This window comes from Peromyscus eremicus, chromosome 16_21 (assembly GCF_949786415.1).
Source record: "Peromyscus eremicus chromosome 16_21, PerEre_H2_v1, whole genome shotgun sequence".
NCBI classification, from domain to species: domain Eukaryota; kingdom Metazoa; phylum Chordata; class Mammalia; order Rodentia; family Cricetidae; genus Peromyscus; species Peromyscus eremicus.
The window spans coordinates 58,251,672-58,274,278 of record NC_081432.1 but is presented as its reverse complement, the minus strand read 5'-3'; the positions used below and the strand labels follow the sequence as shown (position 1 = coordinate 58,274,278).

The 22,607-nt window shown below is 36.5% G+C and overlaps 2 protein-coding genes across 5 annotated transcripts in view; one reads left to right on the top strand and one right to left on the bottom strand.

Annotated features, from left to right (window-relative positions):
• Positions 1–22,607, bottom strand: part of Supt3h (SPT3 homolog, SAGA and STAGA complex component) — a 356,981-nt gene that overhangs the window by 306,335 nt on the left and 28,039 nt on the right. Inside the window, exon 1 of one of the 3 annotated variants that reach the window (XM_059243991.1) lies at positions 18,286–18,380. The exons of 1 other annotated variant lie outside the window; for it this stretch is intronic. The gene's annotated coding sequence lies outside the window, so the exon portion shown is untranslated. Of the gene's footprint in view, positions 1–8,771; positions 8,905–18,285; positions 18,381–22,607 lie in introns of those variants that run through there. One more of the 3 variants, XM_059243990.1, reaches the window with a different exon arrangement.
• Positions 9,380–22,607, top strand: part of Runx2 (RUNX family transcription factor 2) — a 212,207-nt gene continuing 198,979 nt past the window's right edge. The window contains exons 1-2 of one of the 2 annotated variants that reach the window (XM_059243987.1): positions 9,380–9,591; positions 9,789–9,912. In XM_059243987.1, the coding sequence (XP_059099970.1) occupies positions 9,454–9,591; positions 9,789–9,912 (262 nt within the window). In that variant the 5' untranslated portion in view covers positions 9,380–9,453. Of the gene's footprint in view, positions 9,625–9,788; positions 9,913–22,607 lie in introns of both variants that reach the window. The other variant, XM_059243986.1, reaches the window with a different exon arrangement.

Genomic DNA, 22,607 nt, shown 5'->3' with positions numbered 1-22,607 from the left:
CTGTTTATAACAAGAAAGATAAGAAGGCAGGTTTCATCTATATGTCAAAATTACATTAACAAAAACCAGTAATTTTTCAATTATCTCATCTTTAGCTATTGTATCTTATGATCAGAACTGATTAAAATAATCATAAGCTAGAATGTATAAAATATGAAATATTGAGTGCTTGTTATTGAAAGTAATTTTATTTATATACATGTGTGACACAGATACATATATGAGCTATATCTAATTTAATATACCAAAGTTCTGACATTCCATCAAAACAGTTCATTAGCTCTTTAGTCATGAAACTACACAGACACTATTACATTAAGGTACTCGGTCACATTTACTTCTTTGCACATGTGCACCAAGGTGCCATGTAACAATCAGAGGACAGCTCTAAGAGTCAGTTCTCTGCTTCCAGCATGGTGAATCCAGCAAGCGTCGTTACCCACGGAGCCCTTCTGCCAGCCCAAGACAGTTTCTTTTTCTGCTTAGTAATAACCACCACCCAATATATAATGGAGCCTAGCTAACTTCACTGATAAGGACAGGCCAGTCCTAGGGGATTGCCAACCAGCCAGCCAAGCTGAAAAATGTGAGCTTTGGGTTCAGAGACCCTGTCTCAATAATAAGGTACAACCATTGAGGAAGATGCCCAACTTCAGTCTCTGGCCTCCATACATGGACACATGGGCAAGCATGCACACACACACATGTGCACACACATACACTATACCCACCCAAATAATACTGGAAAAATAACTGATCATAATTATTAATAATATTTCAATTAAATATTTTCTTCTTGGGCATTAAGCCCAATGAATTTTCAAAAAGAAATACTTCTTTTTTGCTAAAGAGCATAGGATCTTCCATCTTAACATCTTTTTTTTGGTTTTCGAGACAGGATTTCTCTGTGTAGCTTTGCGCCTTTCCTGGAACTCACTTGGTAGCCCAGGCTGGCCTCGAACTCACAGAGATCCACCTGGCTCTGCCTCCCGAGTACTGGGATTAAAGGCGTGTGCCACCACCGCCTGGCCATCTTAACATCTTTTTTATTAATAATAATAAACAACTAAATAAAATAAACAACTAAATTAAATATCAATACTTAAAATTTAGGGATGCTTCTAGAATATATAATGTATAAAGGTCTCTAGTCGAGATTATTTATATACGAACCTCATACCTAAAGGTGTTCTAAGATACTTCATAAATGTACACAAAATACTAATTTATATGTTAAAAAAATTGTACTACAAGGTAATTAGCTGGGTCAATACAACAGATGGTTATTAAGCACCACAGATACAACGCTTTACATGGCAATTAACTTTTAATAAAAGATTTTATAAACAGTGTAAGACGAAGAAACCTGATCACCACTACAACTCACCCTTGCTTCTGTGGTTGGCGTCCACTGAACTTCACAGCTCTCTAGGAATAAGAGTACAGGTGCAGGAGCCAGAGCCTGGTTTCTGACTAAAGTGTCAGGGGAATGCAGACATAGGTATTCATTCATTGACTGCCAGCTTTGAGACTACAACCAGACCTGAGCTGCTGATGGAAAGTCTACACTCCCAACCCAAAACCACTTATTATCTGCCTCTGTACAGAAAAGGTATGTCAGCCCTTGGGAGACCATCAACTAGTACACACAAATTCAAGATTCAATACCTGTGAAATAGATGTAGGCTTCTGCTCCCTAGAATAACTCCTGGAAATGTGAGATTTAACAGTAATAACATAAGCTAAAAGTAATTAGTTGATGTGAATAAACTGTTTGGTTTTGTTTTAACTTTATTTTTATTTTACATGTATGCATGTTTACCTGCAGGCTTATCCACATGCACACCTTTTGTACCCACAGAGGCCAGAAGAGCGTGTTGGATCCCTGGAACAGAGAGTTAAGGCAGTTGTGCGCCTCACTGTGGGCACGAGAACCAAACCCTAGCAACTGCACTCAGAACGTGCCCTCAAGAGCTGAGCCATCTGTTGGAGCCCCACTGTTGGTTGAAACAGGGCCTGCCTACACAGTGCATGCTGACTTTAAAATCTCTGATGCCCCTGCCTCAGCATGCCTGGCGTTCAGATTTGTACCATCATGCCTAAGCATGGATGAACTTTAGAGTATTCTTATATATTCTAAAAGTATCCAACTTAAACAAAAATGTCACAAAAAGCCTGTTAGGCTCCACTACAGGTGTCCAGCCTTGAGTTGCTGCACTACAAACCTCCAGTTTTTTACTTATATGTAAGTTTTTCCCATGAATAAAATTTAAGGATAAATTTTTGCCATGATAAGATTTAAGGATAAAGGTTAAAACCATAAATTATTAAGTATAGCCAATCTACTTCCACACATCCATTTTTCATTTTGTTGTTGTTTTAAGACAGGGTTTCTCTGTGTAGCCCTGGCTATCCTAGAACTGCCTCTGTAGCCCAGGCTGGCCTTGAACTCAGAGATGCGCCTGCCTCTGCCTCCCTCCAGAGTGTTGGGACTAAAGGTGTGCACCACCAGCATCCAGTTAATTTACTCTTTATATACCACACAAATGAGTTTTCCAACTATTTGATTTCAATTTTAAAACAATTTCGTAAGTCACTTAAACACAAAATGCTTTGTTTCAGAATTCACTGTTAGGGTAGAACAATGCCAGTCTATCCCTTTGCATAGATTCAACAGCCAACACTGACACATTTTATGTATTTGTTCAAGTATGCCACTGACTCCATAGTAGTAATTTCACCATGTACCTCTTTTAAGAATAAGGACTTTTTCTATGTAAATCAATAGTATCGTTGTCACAACTAAACTGGATATTCCTCAGCATCACTCACCGATACCCAGAGTCTATATCCAAGTTTCCGCGAGTTGTCTCAAAATAGCCCGTGCAGTTCTTTTTTTGACAGAGCACTCAATCGAGGTTCACAGACATGGTTAACTCCTGAGAGATCAATGCCAACTCTTTGTTAAACAACCTATCTGCACAGAGTATGCTCTCATCTCACTATATATTTGTTCACTGAAAAAGCCACAGACAGTCTTCCTGCCGGGACGGACATCAGTCTCAGTGGGAGAGGAGGCAACTGCCTCTGCAGACTATGTTAGGAAAACAGGAACGAAACCAGCTTACCAGAGAAAGGTAGAATTATCACAAACATATTCTTAAATACACTCACTAATCAAGTAAAAAGTCTTGTGAATTGTTTTAATAAAGTTATTACAAATAATAATTATGAACACATGTTCAAATATATCAATTTATTAAAAGAAACATTTTTGTGAAAGTCTAGAGTTTGCTACTATTCATTAAAACTGTCAGTTTTTGAAGCTACAAATATTTCTTTTTAAAAAAATAAAACATAATTTTAACTATAGTTTTGAATTTTGAACAAAGCTTTAATCATCTCATAAAAGACTGGTAGCCTACAAATTTGCCTACATATTTAGAAACTTCTTTAGCAATTTATTTCAATGCTTTCAAGCTTTTACTAAAATGTAAAATTTAGAAACAACACTGTTTATAAGCAATAGTTTTAAAATATACTTTGAGAAATAGTAATTTTTCCTAATATTAATATAATCAGAGATACAAATATTTTAATATTTCTTCTAATTCTTGAAATCTTCAAGTTCAAATAGAGTAATTTTTAACTACTAAAACGTCTGAGAAATGGAGATTTCCAGTGGGAATACTGTCAAATTTGTAAAAACAAAAAGATCTGTATTCCAGTGCTTCATTTTCAATATTCTTTCTGTATTGTTAATTATGCCTGAACTCACCATAAATTATACAGAAAGCTTAACAGAGACCTCAATCCACAACAGCCTTTTCTGAACCCAATGAAAAATCTATACACAGCAATGAAACCGGCATGCAAATAAAAGAACTGTCAAGACATGGACTCCTAAAATAACCCTACAATAACTATTCTAAAGGCTGTGTGTGGTCTCACCCATATACTTTGGCAAGATGCACTTTCTCCGACCACAGTCAGATTCATCCAAAAGCAGTGGCACTGGAGAGCGTCTGTCTCACCTGTCAAACTTGAGGAACATTCTTCCAGAGACCACCATGAGTCCGTGGAGGAAAGCCACGCTGCGGCAGCTGGTATTGATAAGCATCTTCTAAAGTGGAAAAAACTCCAAACAATTAAGCAAATCATCCTTAATAGAGATACAGCCAATAACAGCCACATCTAAATGCTGAGATGACAGTATCGCACCAGTTCCAAAGCAAAACAGTGACCGTTTGTAGATACTGAAATACGCAGATGGGACCAGTGAGTGGCAGTGACAGCCTCTTGTAGCTGTCTAGGAGAATCTCTCTGCTTTGTCTGCCAATTTAAAACTCTATGTGCCCCAACCTCCTTTGTAAAACCTTGAAGTTCATCTAAATTATGAAGGTATGCAATTCATCTAATTTGCTGAAATCTGACAGCTGAGAGCTCGGTAGATGAAGATTTATAAATGGGAACACTAAATCTATTAAAAGCTGATCTTTATAAGATGCAGTAATACCTTTTCAACCACATCATAGAACAGCCAGGTTTGCTTCACTCTGACTTCCTCAAGTCCATGGACTGAAGGGGAAGGTGTGGACAGACAAACACTGACAGTGAGGGGAAGGGAGCTCGGTGGGCTCGATCCAAGCCTCACTCACCGGCGACAAAGATAAAACAGACTACAAAAAACCCGTGCCTGGCTCTGTAAGAAATTCAGGTAAGCCAAACAGTACCTAAAATTGCATTTTTTTTTTCCTTACAGTTGACAAGACCCTCTAACTATTCAATACTGAAACAATTCAAGTGAACAAGAGGGTGGTGGCCTACGGGGCCTTTTCCAAGACAAGTGACACCAATAAAGTTCTCCCTGTGGAAGGATGTCACCTGCACTCAAGTACTGACCCACAAGGACAGAGTGACAGCAAGGCTCCACTGTACTAGGCTGTCCCACACTCACTCTGACTGTGCAAGCACAAAAGTTAGTTTCGCTTTTCCCTAGATACATTAACCAGCAGAGCTGGGATATTATTTTTCTTTGGTTTGGTCAGAAGCAATGTTTGATATAAATTTTATTAAGTGGTAGTGTATGTAACATTGCATTGTGGGTAGTCGTTTCCTGCTTTAGTCTGGCCACATCCTCAGCTGTCATATGAGCATATTTCCCACATTTTGTGCAAGTTGTCGCCTTTTTTAAAAAATTCTTATAAAAAAATTACAGTATTCAAAGATGAATTGCTTTAATAATTACAAGAAAGATAAAAATACTTTATACAGGTACATTACTAGAGTGTAGATCATCATACTTTAAAGAATAATCCCAGAAAAAAAGTGATCCTCACAATAAAAGTGCCAATGTCATGCAAAACAATATGCTTGAGTAAATCAGCATAAAAGAAAGATTCAAGGAACAGATCAGAAGAAATCAAATATTCCCAGAAACAAATGCCAATACTCTCTAACAGCTGAGCTACAACAGGTCAAGACACAACAGTGTACAAAGAGGGCTGGGTTTCAGACCTATCAGGTACTCATTAGTGAGTACTAACATGTCAATAGCCTTAATAAAAATTTAAGAAAGTTCTGAATATATAGAAATGTCAAAGCATGGCAAAAGAAAACAAACAAACAAACAAAAGCTTGGAACTGGAGTAGAGATAAAGAAATGAGGGACAGAAATGAAGGAAGAGGAGAAAAGGAGGGGGAGGGAGGGAAGGACAGACGGACAGAAGGAGGAAAGGGAAGGTATAAGTGGACAATGATATCAGAGGTTCTCTTGGGCATCCAATCTGCATATTATATCACACTCAGAAAGATAGCTGCTAGGAGTACACATGTGAAATCAGTAAACAAGAAAATTGTGGCACTGGGGTTTTTTAATATAAAGACATAAGGATTAATATCTTACAATCATAATTTAAAATAAAATTATGTTTTACAAGCACAGAACAATTTTAAATCTTTAATAAAAGTCTGATAAATGTTAGATAAGCATAAACAGCTACATATCAAATCTGAAAAAGGAAAAACTGCCCCCGAAAACATAAATTACCAAATATCAAGTTAAAATAAATTAACAAAGTTCCTAGCCTCCTAGTCTCATAATCAGAATATTTTAAGACAGAGTAGACATCTAGAGTTTGTTAGTCATTTTCTTACTGTTTTTAATTAAAAGAATAGAAAAGCAGCAAATGTAAGTCTAAAATAACCTTCTTTAAAAACAAAGATATTGACACAGTATTGAGAAAACTATTGTATTAAAATTCAAGCAGCAGTTGAGCAAGTAATTAATTCAAATGATAACATTAAAGAAATGTATGATATTTAAAGCATTACTATACTGTTATGTTCAAATGTCTGGATATTTTAAAAACTGACAATTTTGAAAAAAATACCAAATTGTAAAGTAATAAAGCAAGGCATTAGTTTCATGATTTTTTAAAAACTGGTTTAAAATTTAAAGCTGAACTTCATTGCTGTAGCATTAAGATACAGAATCTATAGGGTAGAACTAGGCTTCCTCCACAGCAACTGCTAGCACAACCCCCAAAGGGACTGCATCTAGAGACAGTCTGCGACCTCCATCTCTGAATACAAGCATGGCAGACATCTCTGCACAGGAGCTCTCGCCATGGCTTTACTGAAGCTGGCTGGCTCTCCATCACTAGGACCATTTCTAACGACATGCAGTCAGAATCAAAGGTGTTGCCACTCAACAGTGCTGGTTTGGGATTTCTACAACAATGTACTGTTTGCTCTTGAGAGAGGCTAATTGGAATTGGGAGGGGGATACGTGGACGATGAGCACATAAATTTAAACCACAAGTGTAACTTCCTTGTTTTTATCCTGCCAGAATGTGATGGGCCTCACACAGTACAGAAAGGCCATGTTCAGCAGTGTCTACTAGCCTTGTATGATGAGAGCTGGACACAGAGACAAGCAGTAAGGTCACCTGCAAGAGAGATCACATAACTGGAAGACAGATGAGCTGGTGGTGAAATTATTCAAATTCATTCAGGTCATTTTGAATGACAAAAGTGTATACACCTTAAAAATGTTTTAAGGAAAAAACATTTTGTAAAAAATTAAGGCTTAAAAGTTCTGAACATTCTAAAAGAAAAGCATTTGCTTTTTATATATAGTTGCTATGTGTGTGTAGCTGCATATATATGTATGTGTATATATATATACATACCGTTGCTATATATGTATGTGTATGTATATATATGTACATACACATACATATATATATATATATATATATATATATAGTTGCTCTAGGATAGAGAAACTATCTTCAACTGTAAGTGCTGCTATTACATGTGCATATGGAACTAAGTTCAGAAACTCCACAAATTATATGGACAAAACCCTCCTTTACTTACTTTGGATAGTAGAGATAAAGATCACACTGGCACACTTTATTTATGAAAGAGGCTAATAGAGTAACTTTTTTCTCCTCTGCATGAATAATGACCCTAAATGAAAACTTCAATGTAAGATCTGTTTTACAGTAAAGTATGACTCTAGCCTCAAAATCAAACAACAGAATGTATTTCTGTGGTTTTGTCATTAAAAGTTCATTCTGGAAAAAAGCTCTAGACACTTGAAAAACAAGGGGTTAAAATCATTCCCATCTCTTTCCAGGACATGTAGAAAAACTTTCAGGAACAGGGTTTCCTAGATAACAGGAACCAAAGACAGATAACGAGCTGCGCTGGGTTGGGATGAACAGACACAGGGCCTTTTACTTCGGTCATCCCCTCAGCCCTCCCCGTGCCCCCACTGTACCCCAACCAAGGTTTGCTGCTTCCCTGTCCCCACCTCCATCTCAGTCATCTATTTCATGCCACTGCTGGTTACCATCACACTAGGAAGAAATCTAACATGCAAATTCAGAGTGGCGTGGATAAATGGCAAAAAATGCCTGGGAAATTGGTCTGCTCGCCTTTATAACGTTTGTTGAAAAATCCTCCCTCGCTCCCAACTGATGAAAACAGGAAGCTCTATTCATAAATGTGAAATTCACTGCCTATGATATATAATCATCCTAATAAGAAAATGAGCTCTATACATATATGTCCAAGAGGGCAAAAAAAGAGATAGTTTCCCAAAGATGGTTTCAATTTTCTTCTGAATCAGAATTAGCAAATCGAGACGACTAACATACTCTGTCTGTGCATTATTCCTTACTACACACAGCATTTTGTAATTTATTTCAAAGCTTCCATTATAAACAACAAAAAAACTACAGTTTCTGTTTAACCCACTCTATTCTGAGCTTGTGAAGTGTAATACTAAGCTATGGAAGTTACTGAGTATTTCACTATATATGCAGAAGATCTGCAATCCAAAACCATTAAAGTCACTGTGCAAGCTGACTAAAGAATTATACAAAACACATTTCTGTGAAAGATAAAAATCCAATCACACAGAAAACTAACATTATTCCAACAAACCATCCTGCAATTCTTAACATTTGTTTTATAAGGTCTTCAAAGTAGCCATGAGATGATGGTAAAAATAATATGACAGTAATTACATTTAATCTTTATGGTAAGAGCCTCCACCTAATATAAAATCAACTAGACAGCCATGATTTAATATTTGTAAAGGAATCCCCAGACTAACACTTTTGTGACAGTCAATTACAGTCAATCCCAGCAAGGAGTTTGCAAGCAGAGCTTTGGAAAGGTAAACTTTTTTTTACAATGAGTTACAGATTCACAAGTCTGGGAAGACAAGCAAAAGGCAAACAGAAGGGATCAGCCACCTTGGTAAACCTGAAGAGGCGGCTCTGCATGGGACACAATCCCAAGATGTAGATTACTGTAAATCAGCACGGCTGTTCGGATCGTCACATGCTGCCTTGAGCCAGTTTTGTTCACTTTTCCATAGACATAATAATGAAGGGAAAGGAGGAGGGGTAGAAACAGAAGAAAAAAGCAGAGGGAAGGCAGGAGTGGGGAGGTGGGAGAAAGGAAACCCTTAGCCGCGGAGTTCTGCTCTCCAAATGCTTAACCTTACAGGAGTGTGGGCTCCTTCAGCATTTGTATTCTATCCAAATCCTCATGAGTCACAAAAATTAAAAAGCTATATCCTTCTGGATGCCAGGAAGGCCTTACCACAAGCCTTTTGTCAGAGAGAGAGAGAGAGAGAGAGAGAGACAGAGAGAGAGAGAGAGAGACAGAGAGAGAGAGGTGGGGAGGAGAGAGAGAGGACCCAAAAGCAGAAAGACAGAAAGAAAGGGAGAGGAAGAGAGAAGAGGAAGGAGGGAGGGAGAAGGAAGACTGAGAAAGAGGGAGGGGAGAGAGCAAGGGGGAAAGCCACAGTGGTAGGCAGGCCCACTTCACTTGGAGTACTGTGAGGTCACAAACCACATGATTCTGTCTCTCCAGTAGTAGTGCTTGCAAAAACTAGGAGTTTTCAAGCTTTTGCTTTTTTGGGTTGTGTGAATGCTTCATTCGCCTCACAAACAACCACAGAACCACAAGTGCGGTGCAAGCTTTCTCCAGGAGGACAGCAACAAGTCTCTGGTTTTTAAATGGTTAATCTCCGCAGGTCACTACCAGCCACCGAGAGCAAGCGAGTCAGTGAGTGCCCTAACCACAGTCTATGCAGTAATAGTAGGTCCTTCAAATATTTGCTCATTCTTCTCTGTTTTGTTTCCTTGCTTTTCACATGTTACCAGCTACATAATTTCTTGACAGAAAAAAATAAATATAAAGTCTATGTACTCCGGGCATACTGTACAACTTAAACAAGGACTGGGTATGGTTTGTGTTTTCAGTCTAAGGCTGCAAGCAGTATTTACAACAGAGGGCACCAGCTCTATCTGGAAGGAAAAGGAAGGACTATGGCATCAAACAGCCTCTTCAGCACAGTGACAGCATGCCAGCAGAACTTCTTCTGGGGTAAGTGTCACCGTGTTTTCATGCTGTTTGCTAGCAACCTGCTGAGCATAGAGGGCATCTTAGACGGGCTGCTGGCTTTCCGGGGTCACAACATGTTAAAGGTCAGGATGATGCTATTTTGCTGCACTAGACATTGAAAAATGAAATTGCTGTAAATATTTGTACTTGGCATGTGTAACTAACTCTCGGGGTAATGGCTTGAAATCGACAAAATTAAATGAGCTCATGTTAATCAAAATGTTTTCCAGTGTAACAGAAACAAGGATGTTAAAATCAGTAAAAGCTTAACATTCTCATGAACCTCACTAGAATAAACTGAATGCTGAATTAATCAAAGTATTGTTAAGTTATTGACTCGGCAGCTCCCAATGTTGGAACAAATTTCAAAAAGGAAGCAATTTTACAAAGTAGTAGACCTCGGAATTATCGAAACATTGTGGGCTAGTGTGTATGACACAGAAAGAAACCTGGAGGAAAGTTAACAGTTTTAGCAGCTCCACTGGAAGAATTCTCTTTACCGTCTGAAACTGTCCTTAGATATCTCTAGAAGCTTGTTTCTAAACAGTTTTCTGTGACTGAAGCAGACACTCAGCTAGAGCAGAAGCATTCTCAGGACATCAGAGCTGTTGTGAAAAGATCTGCAGTAGTTCAGGACACTGAATGTTTAAATCTTTTACTCTACATGAAACTGTAATTTTCTAAATCATTTTAATTTTATCTCTACACGCTATTACCCCCACGCAGAACTCTTACAAACACTCAGCAAACACTGAACCTCTAAGATTCTTCTGAGCACATTCTTAGACCAGCAAAATGAAGACCGTTTTTTAGTCTCATGAAAAATAAACTTTGAAAGGATACCCTGAAGGATTTAAAAGAGCCATGCCGACGAAATCATGCTGGACTCTTAAAACAAAACAAACATAATACAGTCTCTTAATACTAAATGTTCAGTGAGCTAATACAGATATGTAAATGACTTCAATCCTGATCAACTACCATGGGATTGTAGTAAAATGTCCACTTACATGATTCTCTTTATGATATCCAACATGTCCCAACGACACGGCAGATTTTAAAGACCGAATCCTTTGCTTGTGTGTACCTACATTAACTTAGCTGTAGAATTTTCAAACTATTGATTGGAGTCCCATTACTCCTCCTCCTTCACACATCTTAACTGGCTCCTAGGAGAGGATCCCTCTTAAGTCAAAGAGAAAATTAAACCTGGAAAAGGGAGGGGGTTCTCTAAAGAAATATGTACTTCATGTTTTCATTTTTAAAGTATGTAACACTGCTGTAATGACTCCCACAGTAGCCAAAAGTAGGCCACTCAGTTACAAAATATAATCAGTGTAATAATCATGGACTGTTTTCTAATTTAAAAGTGGGCATAGCATCACTTTAAAAATCTCTGCCTTAGGAAGCAGAAAGTAAGCACAACTAGATTGCATTATACCCCAGTATACCCTAGATTAAAGTACAGTTCTCACAGGAGAAGATCTGCTATCAGTTGCCAGGAGACAAAAAGGAAAAAAAACCTGTATTAAAGCTCCTGTTCATGAAGGGATTGCTCGGGCAGGCACAGCAAGCAGTTAAGGGACATCTGGCACTGGAGGCAGAACTGTCACAAAGAAGATGTTGAAGTGGCCTTCTCCCATCCTACAGGGGTGGCAGTGGGCCTTATGCTGTGACGCTCTTAGTGACTACTCTATATGAAAATTTCCAAGACATGACCAAGTTTAAAAGACAAATCGAGGTCATCTTCTCCAGCATGCAGTACTTTTTCACACTGTAGCCAGTCTTTCTCTTCTGGAAGATGAGTCTCACCTTCCCTACCTCCCCTCTTCCAAACAGTACCTTAGGAAAGGCTAGAGAACTTAGCGAGAACCTATTACACCAGACTAATTACAGGTGAGGAGTGGACAATCGTTCCAGGTTATCATCACGTCACGTTTCCCCATTCCATAATGTATGTGAAGGCTAAAACCCTCTTACAGTGCTCAGCATAACCACCTAACGCAATGTCCTGAGTACATGTGCCAATTGTGTGAAATGCTTTAGGTAAGGGACAAGGCATGCCCTTACTGATTATCTCACCTCAGCCATTAGCAGTGAGGGAGTACAAGGGAACAGCAGACAGATGGGAGAGTCCCAGTGTCCTTGATCTCTGCATACTTTCATCAAGGTTTTCAATCTGTGCTACTCAAAACCATTACTTAATAGGAATAAATCCTGTTGAAACAGCAGATTGACTCAACAAGTATCTCACCATTAGGGACTGTTTGTGAAATCACATAAGCTGACTGATTACATTTCTACACAGAATCCTTATAACAGACCAAAGTCACTGATTAAGCATAATGTGTAAACAGTCATTTCCAAAACAATAGTTGTGGTCTATATCAACAATAATCATTTTGTACTTTCAAGATTCCCTAGTGACCAAGTTTTTCAAGTTGTTTCCCAAATAACAGAGATAAATTCGATAATCCAAAGAGAAGAATTAAAAAGAATGAATATGGATGGCTGCTCTAATATTTACTAAAATCTAAAACTGTCAAGTAATACCCAAAGAGACTACCATGCATTCTAAAAGATGATTCCACTTTACAAGATTAATACAGATTTCACTTTTAAATCATAAAGATGTTTTGAAATGTAAATGGAATTATAGAAAAAGATCCGTTAAGTCTGAATGAGCTTCCTAGTAGTTTCTAAATCAGGAGAAAGCCATGAAATATACACAATTACATTATAATATATTTTAATTATTTTAATAAAACAAAAATAATTTCTTCAATTACACCCTTCAAGCTAATAATTGCTGATGGTCAGACTTGTTTCAGTCAGTCGTCTAAGTTGAACTCCGTAAGGCAGAAATGTTCCAGCTCATTAAGAGAAGACTGAATATTGAAATATAGGACGGTTAAGCAAACTGGGGTGGGGGCTGACTCGCGGAGGGGACTAAGATGTTATCAAGAACACAGAATTAATCTTTATTGAATAGAACCATTCACAAATCAAATCTCCCTGTACTTCAATACTCTCAAGCAGCGCTAATCAATTACAAACCTCCTCTAGTGCTTCAGAACTCATGTGCTTTCAATTTCACACACTGGTGGTCCTGGAGTACTATACTGGGCTAAGTTAAGACAGTCTGTATCACAACTTTTTTTTCCAAAATATTCATCTAGAGGGCTTTCTCCCCACCTCTCAGGAGCTGCTTGCATGAAAACTGTGGTAATATTTTTATACTGTGCTTCCTTGTTAAAGCAAAAGGTTAGGGGTTACCCAAATACCTCAACTGTATATATATATTAAAAGAGAAAAGGTAAGTATTCATATCAAAACTCCAATGGGACTGGATTCTCTATTTCTGCATTTCCGATGATTAATGAAGCCCCCACGCACACTTGGAAACTGACGGTAGAACAAAGGGACATTGCAAAGTCCTCTGCACACCAAACGCACACCCACTTCCACGCTGTTTCAGACTTCTGCCAGGACACTCGTAGAAGACCAGTCTAGGGCAACAGGAAAGCTGTGCGAGTTTAGCATAAGCATTAAGACTGCAAATGCTATCAACCAAGTCTTCAGAGACATGTTTATAGAAACGGTTCCCTGAAACGGTAAACCTCTGCAGTGTCTTTCCAAAACTATTACACATGTGGCCAAGTGAATGCTATCAATCCAAGGTGAATAAAATCCTATGGCAGAAGCTAAAACCATGATTGTGACAATGCGTGACTATTTCTCACAGTCGGCCAGACCTGTCATTGAACGGCCACTGCCAATTCAATGCTAGTTCAGGCAGAGGCTTCCGAACAGGTTACCTTAACACACTATTTGGTCCTCTCCTATACCAGTGAACCAAAGTTGTATAACTCCAACTCAAGATTTAAAATAGTCAAAAACAAAACTGGCACTAAGCTCCTATATTAAGGATAACAGTAAGCACCAATACTTGATATTTACTAAACAGTAAAATATTCTGATTATCTCAAGTGTATAAAAATGTTTAATGATTTAAAATGGATCTTTATAAAGTTTTATACACAATATATTACACCTTAACCTCTCATCATTTCAAAAGGACAATGATATTTACTGGATATGAATTCTGATTAATCAGTTACAATTCAAGTAAAATGGGGAAACTCTATACCATATTCAAAGGGAGTTTCCTTACAATTTTAACCACAGTTACCCACAAACTTTTGTCCATTCAACAGAAAACACAAATAAAACAGACCATATAACTTTTTAAGACTTCTATAGCAACCTAGATGAAATGTTCCTTTATTATGCTGTTTACAATATCTTCAGCTTACACAGAATTCTTAGGAATTTCCTCCCCATATAGTACTATTAAAGTCATGGGATTCAAGGTTTGCAACACTGTTGAATGGATGTAAGAAACACCCTATAAAACATTTCAAGCTCATGCTATTATTAAACAGGAGTTAATTCTAAAGCCTATTTTTCCATAAGCATATTTTCTTCCCCTAAGAAACAGAAACTGTAGCACTTATTGTAATGTTCCCAAATGAGATGAACTGTAGAATTCAGTTTAAAGGCTAGTTGCTATGAAAGTACTTAATATTTCTACAGAACAAAAAATGTGTTAAATGTGTTACTTATTCTCTTCCTGTAAATATTCTAAAATGTTATTAATACTCAAAAATCTAACATACAGGGTCTGGGGTAGAGTTCAGTGATGAAATATTTGCCCCACGTTCACAATGACCACAACACAAATTTAAAATGATAATAATTTTTAAATCCAATATACATGCAAGGAACAAAAAACATACAAAGTGTGAGGATTTCTGCTCCAAATAAACAATGATAAGAGTTAATTTACCATGTTTAAATATTTTAAGTCTATTGTTTAGAAGAAAAAGAAATTATTGACATACAGACATAACACAATTTTGTAATGCTGAAGGGTATTAAAAAATATTACATTGATTTTAGAAAATCTACCAAGTTAATGTTCTTGTCAAAATGTATGTAATATAATTTTTGAAAACTACTCTAGAAATTTTGTGACTGCTAATCCTAATGCCATTTCTCTTCAAAAATTATACATCAGAATAATATTAAAGTAGTGGCATTCTTAACAAGATAGATCTAAAATTCTATGCAATGCAATTAATTTTGACTGCAAAGTCAAATAAATTAATTTTATCATACTTGCTTCTCAGTAACCTTAACTTTTGTACAAGAAGGATGTTGGTTGAATCATTATACCACCAACTATAAACATATATTTACATAAAAGATTAAGCTAAAACTCCAAAAACTTAAATACGCATTTATAGGTCCCCTTAAAATTACTTGAGACTTGAGCGCGCCAAACCATTATTTATGTATTTCTTATGGTCAGTTATCTCAGAACTAAATTTATTTTGTGGTTCAATAAAAGCAAAAAATAAATAAATGAAAAATGCTAGCCAAAACCAAATAACAATTACCAATAAAGTTTTAAAAACATACGTATACACAGTCTTTCTTTGTAAAAATTGTAATAATGACGTTGTGGTATTCCACAACCTTTATATGGACACAGATAGATTTTTCACTGAAATAAAATACCTGCCACATATATCCAACTTTAATTCCTTTTGGCTATCAGTCTAATTTTAAATTTTTATAGATAATGTACACATATGCAAATACACTTATGACTATGAAACTTACAATAATGATTATAAACCAAGAAAAACAACTATAAGTTATATAACTAAAAGACTGTTTGTATCTTCTAGAAAACAATTATTTTCTACAATGACAATACTTTGTACACTGCAAAAAAAATGTCAATTTTAAAAATAAAAATTAGGCATCTACAAAGAAACATACTATCAAAATAAGCAGTATTAGGCTTACAAAATCCAAAGACATTAATTTCCAGTTATAAAATCCAAATAGTCACTGACATCAATAAAATAATTCATTTCAGTTTACACAAGCCAATATGAACGTTAGCAATCTGCTGAGAGACCCTTACTTATGGCTACCTTAGGTTGGCACTAAACGTATGTATCTTCTACATATTTACTCATTGCCCACATTACCTGTGTAAGTAATTAAAACACTAGCCTTTTATTTCTGCTAGTTTTCAATAATAACTACAATTTTCTTTCTAAATTTCTGTACTGAACTTTTCAACTTAAGGCTAAATTCCCAAGATATTCTTTAAGTGAAAAGCGATATTCTTTAATGAATATTTAGTAATGCTCATTATTTCTACCAAATAATTTAGAATTATTTCAATGAATCTAAGCAGCAAACACGGACTTTAAAACAGAAAACAGGTCATCAGATCCACCCTATTATTATTATATAATAATGCAAATTACATAGTTAACGTTCCAACCCTCCAATCTATCTCTGTAACTAGACCCTAGAATACAGATGCCTGGGTATCAAAAGGGGACAGGTAAAGAATCTCTTAGGTATTTTATATAAGTACAGCTTTTAAAGTTTGGGAATTTTGTTTGTTTGTTTGTTTGTTTGAGAAAACACTTCTTACTTTGCTTCCTGGACTTCTACCATACTAGAGTTACACACAACAGCACAGTACACAGGAAGAAAACTTCTTTAGGGTAGTAACCCACATTATATAAACCAGTTTTCTATGAACCGTGTACCAAACTATAAATGTATGTCAGGCTAGGGCTGGAGCCTTTGCCACATGTTCAAGGTCCTGGGTTCCTTCCCCAGTACATTTCTCTTAAAAAAAAAAAAAAAAAAAAAAAAAAAAAAAGAGAGAGAGAGAGAGAGAGAGAGAGAGAGAGAGAGAGAGAGAGAAAATAAAATATATGTGAGCATTTCCTGGTAAGGCCCTAAAACATCCACAGGCATTATGAGAAGCCTAAGAGAAAACTCCCCCTAAACAGCTGTGCCCCAACAGTAGTCAACTGGCTACAAATGATAAGCTAGTAAAATTAAGGTTTTAATGTCATGAAATTTATAAACCTTTATGGGATTCAGCTTTTAAAAGAAAAGCATTGAAATTTTGCTAGTGCTCTTACAGAAACTAAGGTGTACACACAAAAAAAAAAAAATTTAAAGAGACAATTAGGCAAATACTACTTTTAAAAAAACTGTATTGCAGTGCATTAGTAAAGCAATATAAATAGGAAATTCAGTGTGATCCAACCTTTGGTGATTAATCCACATCAGAAACTACTTCCTCATACTCTCATGATCTCTAGGATTCAAACAAAATTCTCTACATTCTCACATGTGGTGAAACTAAACACATACATGTGCACACATATCCTATCTTGTTCTATAATTTAGGAAGAAATTTTATTTTTAAGACCTTTCACCAGTCATATCCACCTCATTTTAGAAATCTTATTATATAAAGTAGATATGAATGAGAAGTACTCTCGAATGAACTTTAGTCTTGATTCAGTAGTCACGTTTCTCATGACATACGAAAGCATATTACAGAAGAGCTGACTGTTCTAGTGTTCAGAACAAGAGGTACATAGCAGTATATTTTAATTGTCAATCACAAGTACCTAGACAACTTTAAAGCAACCACTGACTATAAGTCTCATTTTTACTTTTATATGCATTTTATCTATCAAAATATTCTTATCTATCAAAACTTAAATAAATCTTAAATGGAGCAAAATATTTGTCTTAAAATGCTAAATTACTTATTAAGTGATTAAATCTCTCATATAAGTGATAAATTCTTAAGATGAACCAAACCCATTTTCTTGGTTATGAAATTTGTGTACTTCCACACACAACATTAACAGAAAATTTCATCCCAACTGTTTATTTACAAAGTAAGTATATTACATGTACAAAAAAACAGATTTTCTATAATGAAACTTCACTAAACATGTAATTTAAGTTTTTATTTACTTTTATGCAGATACATGATCACTAATTTTTAACACAAAAATACTTAATAGCATCAACACTGCTTCCTTAAAGAAAACAATGAAGAAAAAATGCTTTTGTTCATTATCATAAACTGACAGTTTTTGAAAAGTAGCTACTAAAATAATGTGATCTGAAAGCTCATTCTCAAAGCAGCTGAAATAAAGAAAAACATACAAACTAAAGGATCTAAGTACTTAAGAATAAGAATGAGAAACCACTTGGAACATAAGAAATATACATATACTTTTAAAACAAAAGTTTACTTGAGCAATTTAAAAAGCAAGCTTTAATTGGAACAGAATCACCCAAAGAGTACAGAACTTTCTCTTAAACTGGCTGACTGAAAGACGTGTCTAAAGTCATCATTATAATGTGTGATAATTTCTTTAATCACAGAACTACCAGTCTTGCTAAATCCTGTGGAAAGGCTTGGCCAATTGCATTTTTCTACCATACCTCTTCCTTATCCATTACGGTGTATCTTCGGCACTGGAGGAGACAGAAAGCCTCCAAAATTCTAGCTACATTTAAAGTAACCGAGCCAACCATACAGGCCTGCTTTAAAAGCACCCGTTTCTAGAAGGCAAGAAACTCTTGGTTTTTAAAGCTGATGCTTCTACACACAGAAGGCAAGTTCAGCCGGTTCCTGGCTACACCATAATCAGCTGCTCCAGAAGCTCAAGGGCACCCAAAACAACGGGCTACCTGTTCCAGCCAGGCCGAGGAATGTGTCCAAATCATTTTTATTGATTTAACCTTTACAGGAATGCTACATATCCTCAGAGCAAAACATTTTGAATGTATTTATAATATGATACACTTCTGAAAAGCCATGAAAAAGAAAGCTAGAGACAAATCTAGACAGCCCTCCACCCTTGGTTGTTAGGAGTTTATTTTTATTTTAAACATTATCAGTGGACCTAAATACAGAATAATTCTACTTGGGAAAACTTATTTTGGAACGAATTTATGTAGAAATAAAAATCTGCTTCAGAGTAGAGAAGGTGCATTTAAGTAAATTCTAACTTTAAGAAATACAACTCCTAACTTGACAATGATGGACAAATTTTAACAAATTCTAACAGTTCTTTTCACACTCTAATACACATTCATCAGGAAAACGACAAGCATATCAAACTAAAACTTAGAGAATGTAGTCCTCACTGAATAAACTAAAAGCTGTACTCTAGTAACGTTCTGGGGATTTACAGAGAAAGTTCTGTGGAGCCTATCTCTAGCTTCCTGCACACGGTACTTTATAAATGGCTGCAGCAGCAAATCCTGCATTAGGTACATTTGCCAAATAATAATTCACAATATTATGCTTCCTCACATTATGCTCCATCATTAGTTAACTTGAACCTCACCTCTCAAAAAAGTTCTGCTTTCACTGCAGACTGTTCTCTTAAAAATGCAAACAAATTTTGAGCATTTCCAGATGTAGCAGGGGCATGCACACACTTTCATTCACGCGCACGTACGCGTGCGCACACACACACAGACACACACACACAATTCATATAAATACACACACACATCACAGGCAAATTCTCAAAGAATTCTAAATAACAGCATAATAAAACTAGACTCACTGCTTACTACCTCAATGACTATGTGGTGTTTAAAGAGCGAGCTGACAGGAGCATATCTCCATGAAGCTGTGAACAGCAGCTACCGGCACAGGCTGCAGGTAGCTGCCACCAGGTAAAACAGCAGCATATTTCGGGAGTTGGCAAGACTCTGCTGAACAGGGCTTTCTGAAGCTCTGGCAGCTACTGAGCATGCAAGAATAAAGGCATAGTGCTGTTTGCTTTTTCAAACTGTTAACTTACTTTTAATCCTGGGTAATATAACTTGAATTCAACTACATTATTTTCATCTTGTCATCATTTTTTTATAAAACATCTAAGCATGCATGAGACTGTGCTAAATGAAAATCAAAATCATTTCTATGCAGCCTACTTCTCTGAAGTTGGGCTGGGACTATGGTGAGACATGGGAGGCGACAAGGTTAAAAATTTTACAACCCTCAAAACAGGGCTTCCCTGGATGCTCCCTTGTGGTGTTTGCCTCACCCAGGGCCTGGTGCTGCCCAAGAGGCACAGCGTTATAAATAACTGCATGAAATAACACGCTAAGCTGGGTAACTGAAAACACAGAAATACACTAATACAAGAATGAAATGTTAAGGTAAGAGTATATATATATGCTTAGGGAATGATTTATATTTGCTTTATAAAAAGGATTATCTTGAGAAAAAACACAATAAGGAAATCAATATAATCACTTTATACTCTGATCAACTGTTATTATGAGAAGGTGCAAGTAGCTCACAGGTTGCTTTAAAGATATTTACTGTAAGTAGCATGCAAAGTAAACAAAGTGCCCTTACTACATGATCACAATACTTTTAAAAAAAATCTAGAGTGTTCTCCATTAAATGTTCCCAGAGTGATACTTGGCTACTGTGGTCCATGGCAGCATTTCTGGTTTATCAGCAGACCTGCCTGAGGAGTAGACCTTGGGGGATGCGCAGTGAGACACAGCCAGACGTGGGTGCTTTTTCAAACCAAGACAATGCACCGCCCCTCCCCTCTCCGTAAATTCAAATGTGGGAGCCACTGACTACCAAATTTATGTCCACAAATAAGCTAACGCCAGGAAGAACATGCAAAAACATTCACTTGAAAACTGTCTCTCTGCCCAAAACTAATTTTTCTTGTGAGGTTTGTTTATAACAAAACATTACAGTTTATTTCTCTCCTTCTATTTTTTGACAGATTTTGGTCTATAGTTGTGACCATAAGTAATATTAAAGAGAAAATAAAATCAAAAAAATACAAAACTAATTAAGAAAAAACTTAGTAAGATGAATAGGCCAAAAAGTTAATGTTTATTTCTCCAATGTTTTTAAGAACATAATCAATCTATACCCAAGAACTTGGATTTTAAATTAACATACTTTGAAGACCCTGAGTGCCTAATGCTGCCTGTGGTCCTGATGCTGAAACTGTCGTGTTTAGCTGTTACCTTTCCTCAGCTGAATCTGTTTATCCATTAGCTTTCTGGAATTGAGCACTTACTGGCCAGGTTGCTACGCTAACCCTTTGTAAACTCTTTCTTTTCATTCTCACAACTCCCTTCTATGCTGGGTAGCATAACTGCTCAGATAAGGAAAAAGATGAAGTCATGAAGCCTGTCCAAGGTCACACAGTGGAACAGCTGACATGCTAGTCCAGGCCTTTCTACTCTTGACAGCTGCTTGAGCATGTTACACTGGCCGTAAGGAAGTCACTTCCTGGTCCTTCATTTCTCTATAAAGAGACTGGTTCTCAAGCATGGTCCTCTGAAGAGAGTAATTAACTCTGACAAACTACAAACCAGGTCATCTGTTTTCAGGTTACTCTAGTCCACCATTTTGCATAAGAATGATCAGGGAATCAAAGCAAGTAGGAAAAGGTAAAAGGCTATCAAAGGAAAAGGTTGTTGAGGTTTCATCAGAAACCTGGTAACTCTTAGTCATCATAAGCAGTAGTCTTGTGCACTGTTCATACCACCCTTCACATGATTACTATCATCTAGGAATTACAAATTCAACTTTTATAACACCAAGAATTTAAGAACTAAAATAATAATGGTCATACACTTTGTCTTCCAACAGATTCTATGCAAAGATTCCAAGACTCCTGGCATGTCCTAGTTGCCCAATTTCATCCATGATTTAATGTTTTCTCCAGAAAGTTAAAACAAAAAACAAACAAACTAAAAAAACAAAAACTGCTCTAGCTACTGTTTTTTCTCTAGAGAATTGGAATAGAGCTGGAGATACATTTATTGTTTTAGTCTACCCAGTGCCACTGGGGCATGGGGAAATGCCCTTCCAAGATTGCCATGGGGTAGTTAAACAGTTCACATTTCTAGAGACACAAAGAACCCAGATGGGAAAGCTATCTGGGATCACAAAATGTCAACAGTCTTCATGCACCCACATTTCATCTGCCATGGAATATTTTAATGACCAAGACAAGAACTTAAAAAGTCTAAATAAGGAAGACTCACCTGTTAAAATAAGTACATATACAAATGCAAAATCATAGGTATAACAGTTTAGAAAAGAAAACATAAATTTGCATATCAGTTTTAATTAGAAAAATCCAGTTTTTAAAAAAGTTAGAAGTTGGTTTGCATGACATCTTCCCTAAGATGTACAACTGAAGGCACTTTCTAGTGGAACGTTCAATGAGACGGGCAAACAACAGGGTAAACACAGAAGTCACTTTGGAAGAATAAAGTTCTTCTGTAGTTGCACTATGGTTCCAGGTTCTGATTCTGCTAGCCTGCCTGTCAATGGATACAAGAGGTGAGAAGAAGATACTGTGGGAAAGAAAAGGTGATTGGCTAGATAAGGCAATTCCCTGCCTTTAGTTTAAACCCCACAAGTATTCCCACTTACATTATCAGAAGCCACTAGAATGACAGAGACAAAAATTTGTGTGTAGCCAAAACAGTCAAAGAAACAGAGAATATTCTAAACTGAAAAGTGACTCAGCACTCACTAATATTATATATTATATATAAGACTAGGCATCAGGGATGTTATGTAGCTCAGTAATAGAATGTTTGCCTAGGATGGATAAGGCTCTGGATTCCCAGTATCCAAAAAACAAAAGTTTAAACTGAAAATATCGAAAAGAAACTAGAAGAATAATTCGGCAGCAGAATTACTGGGAGAGGGGGAAATGGGATTGTACCCCAGACAGAATTATTGAATGTGCTAA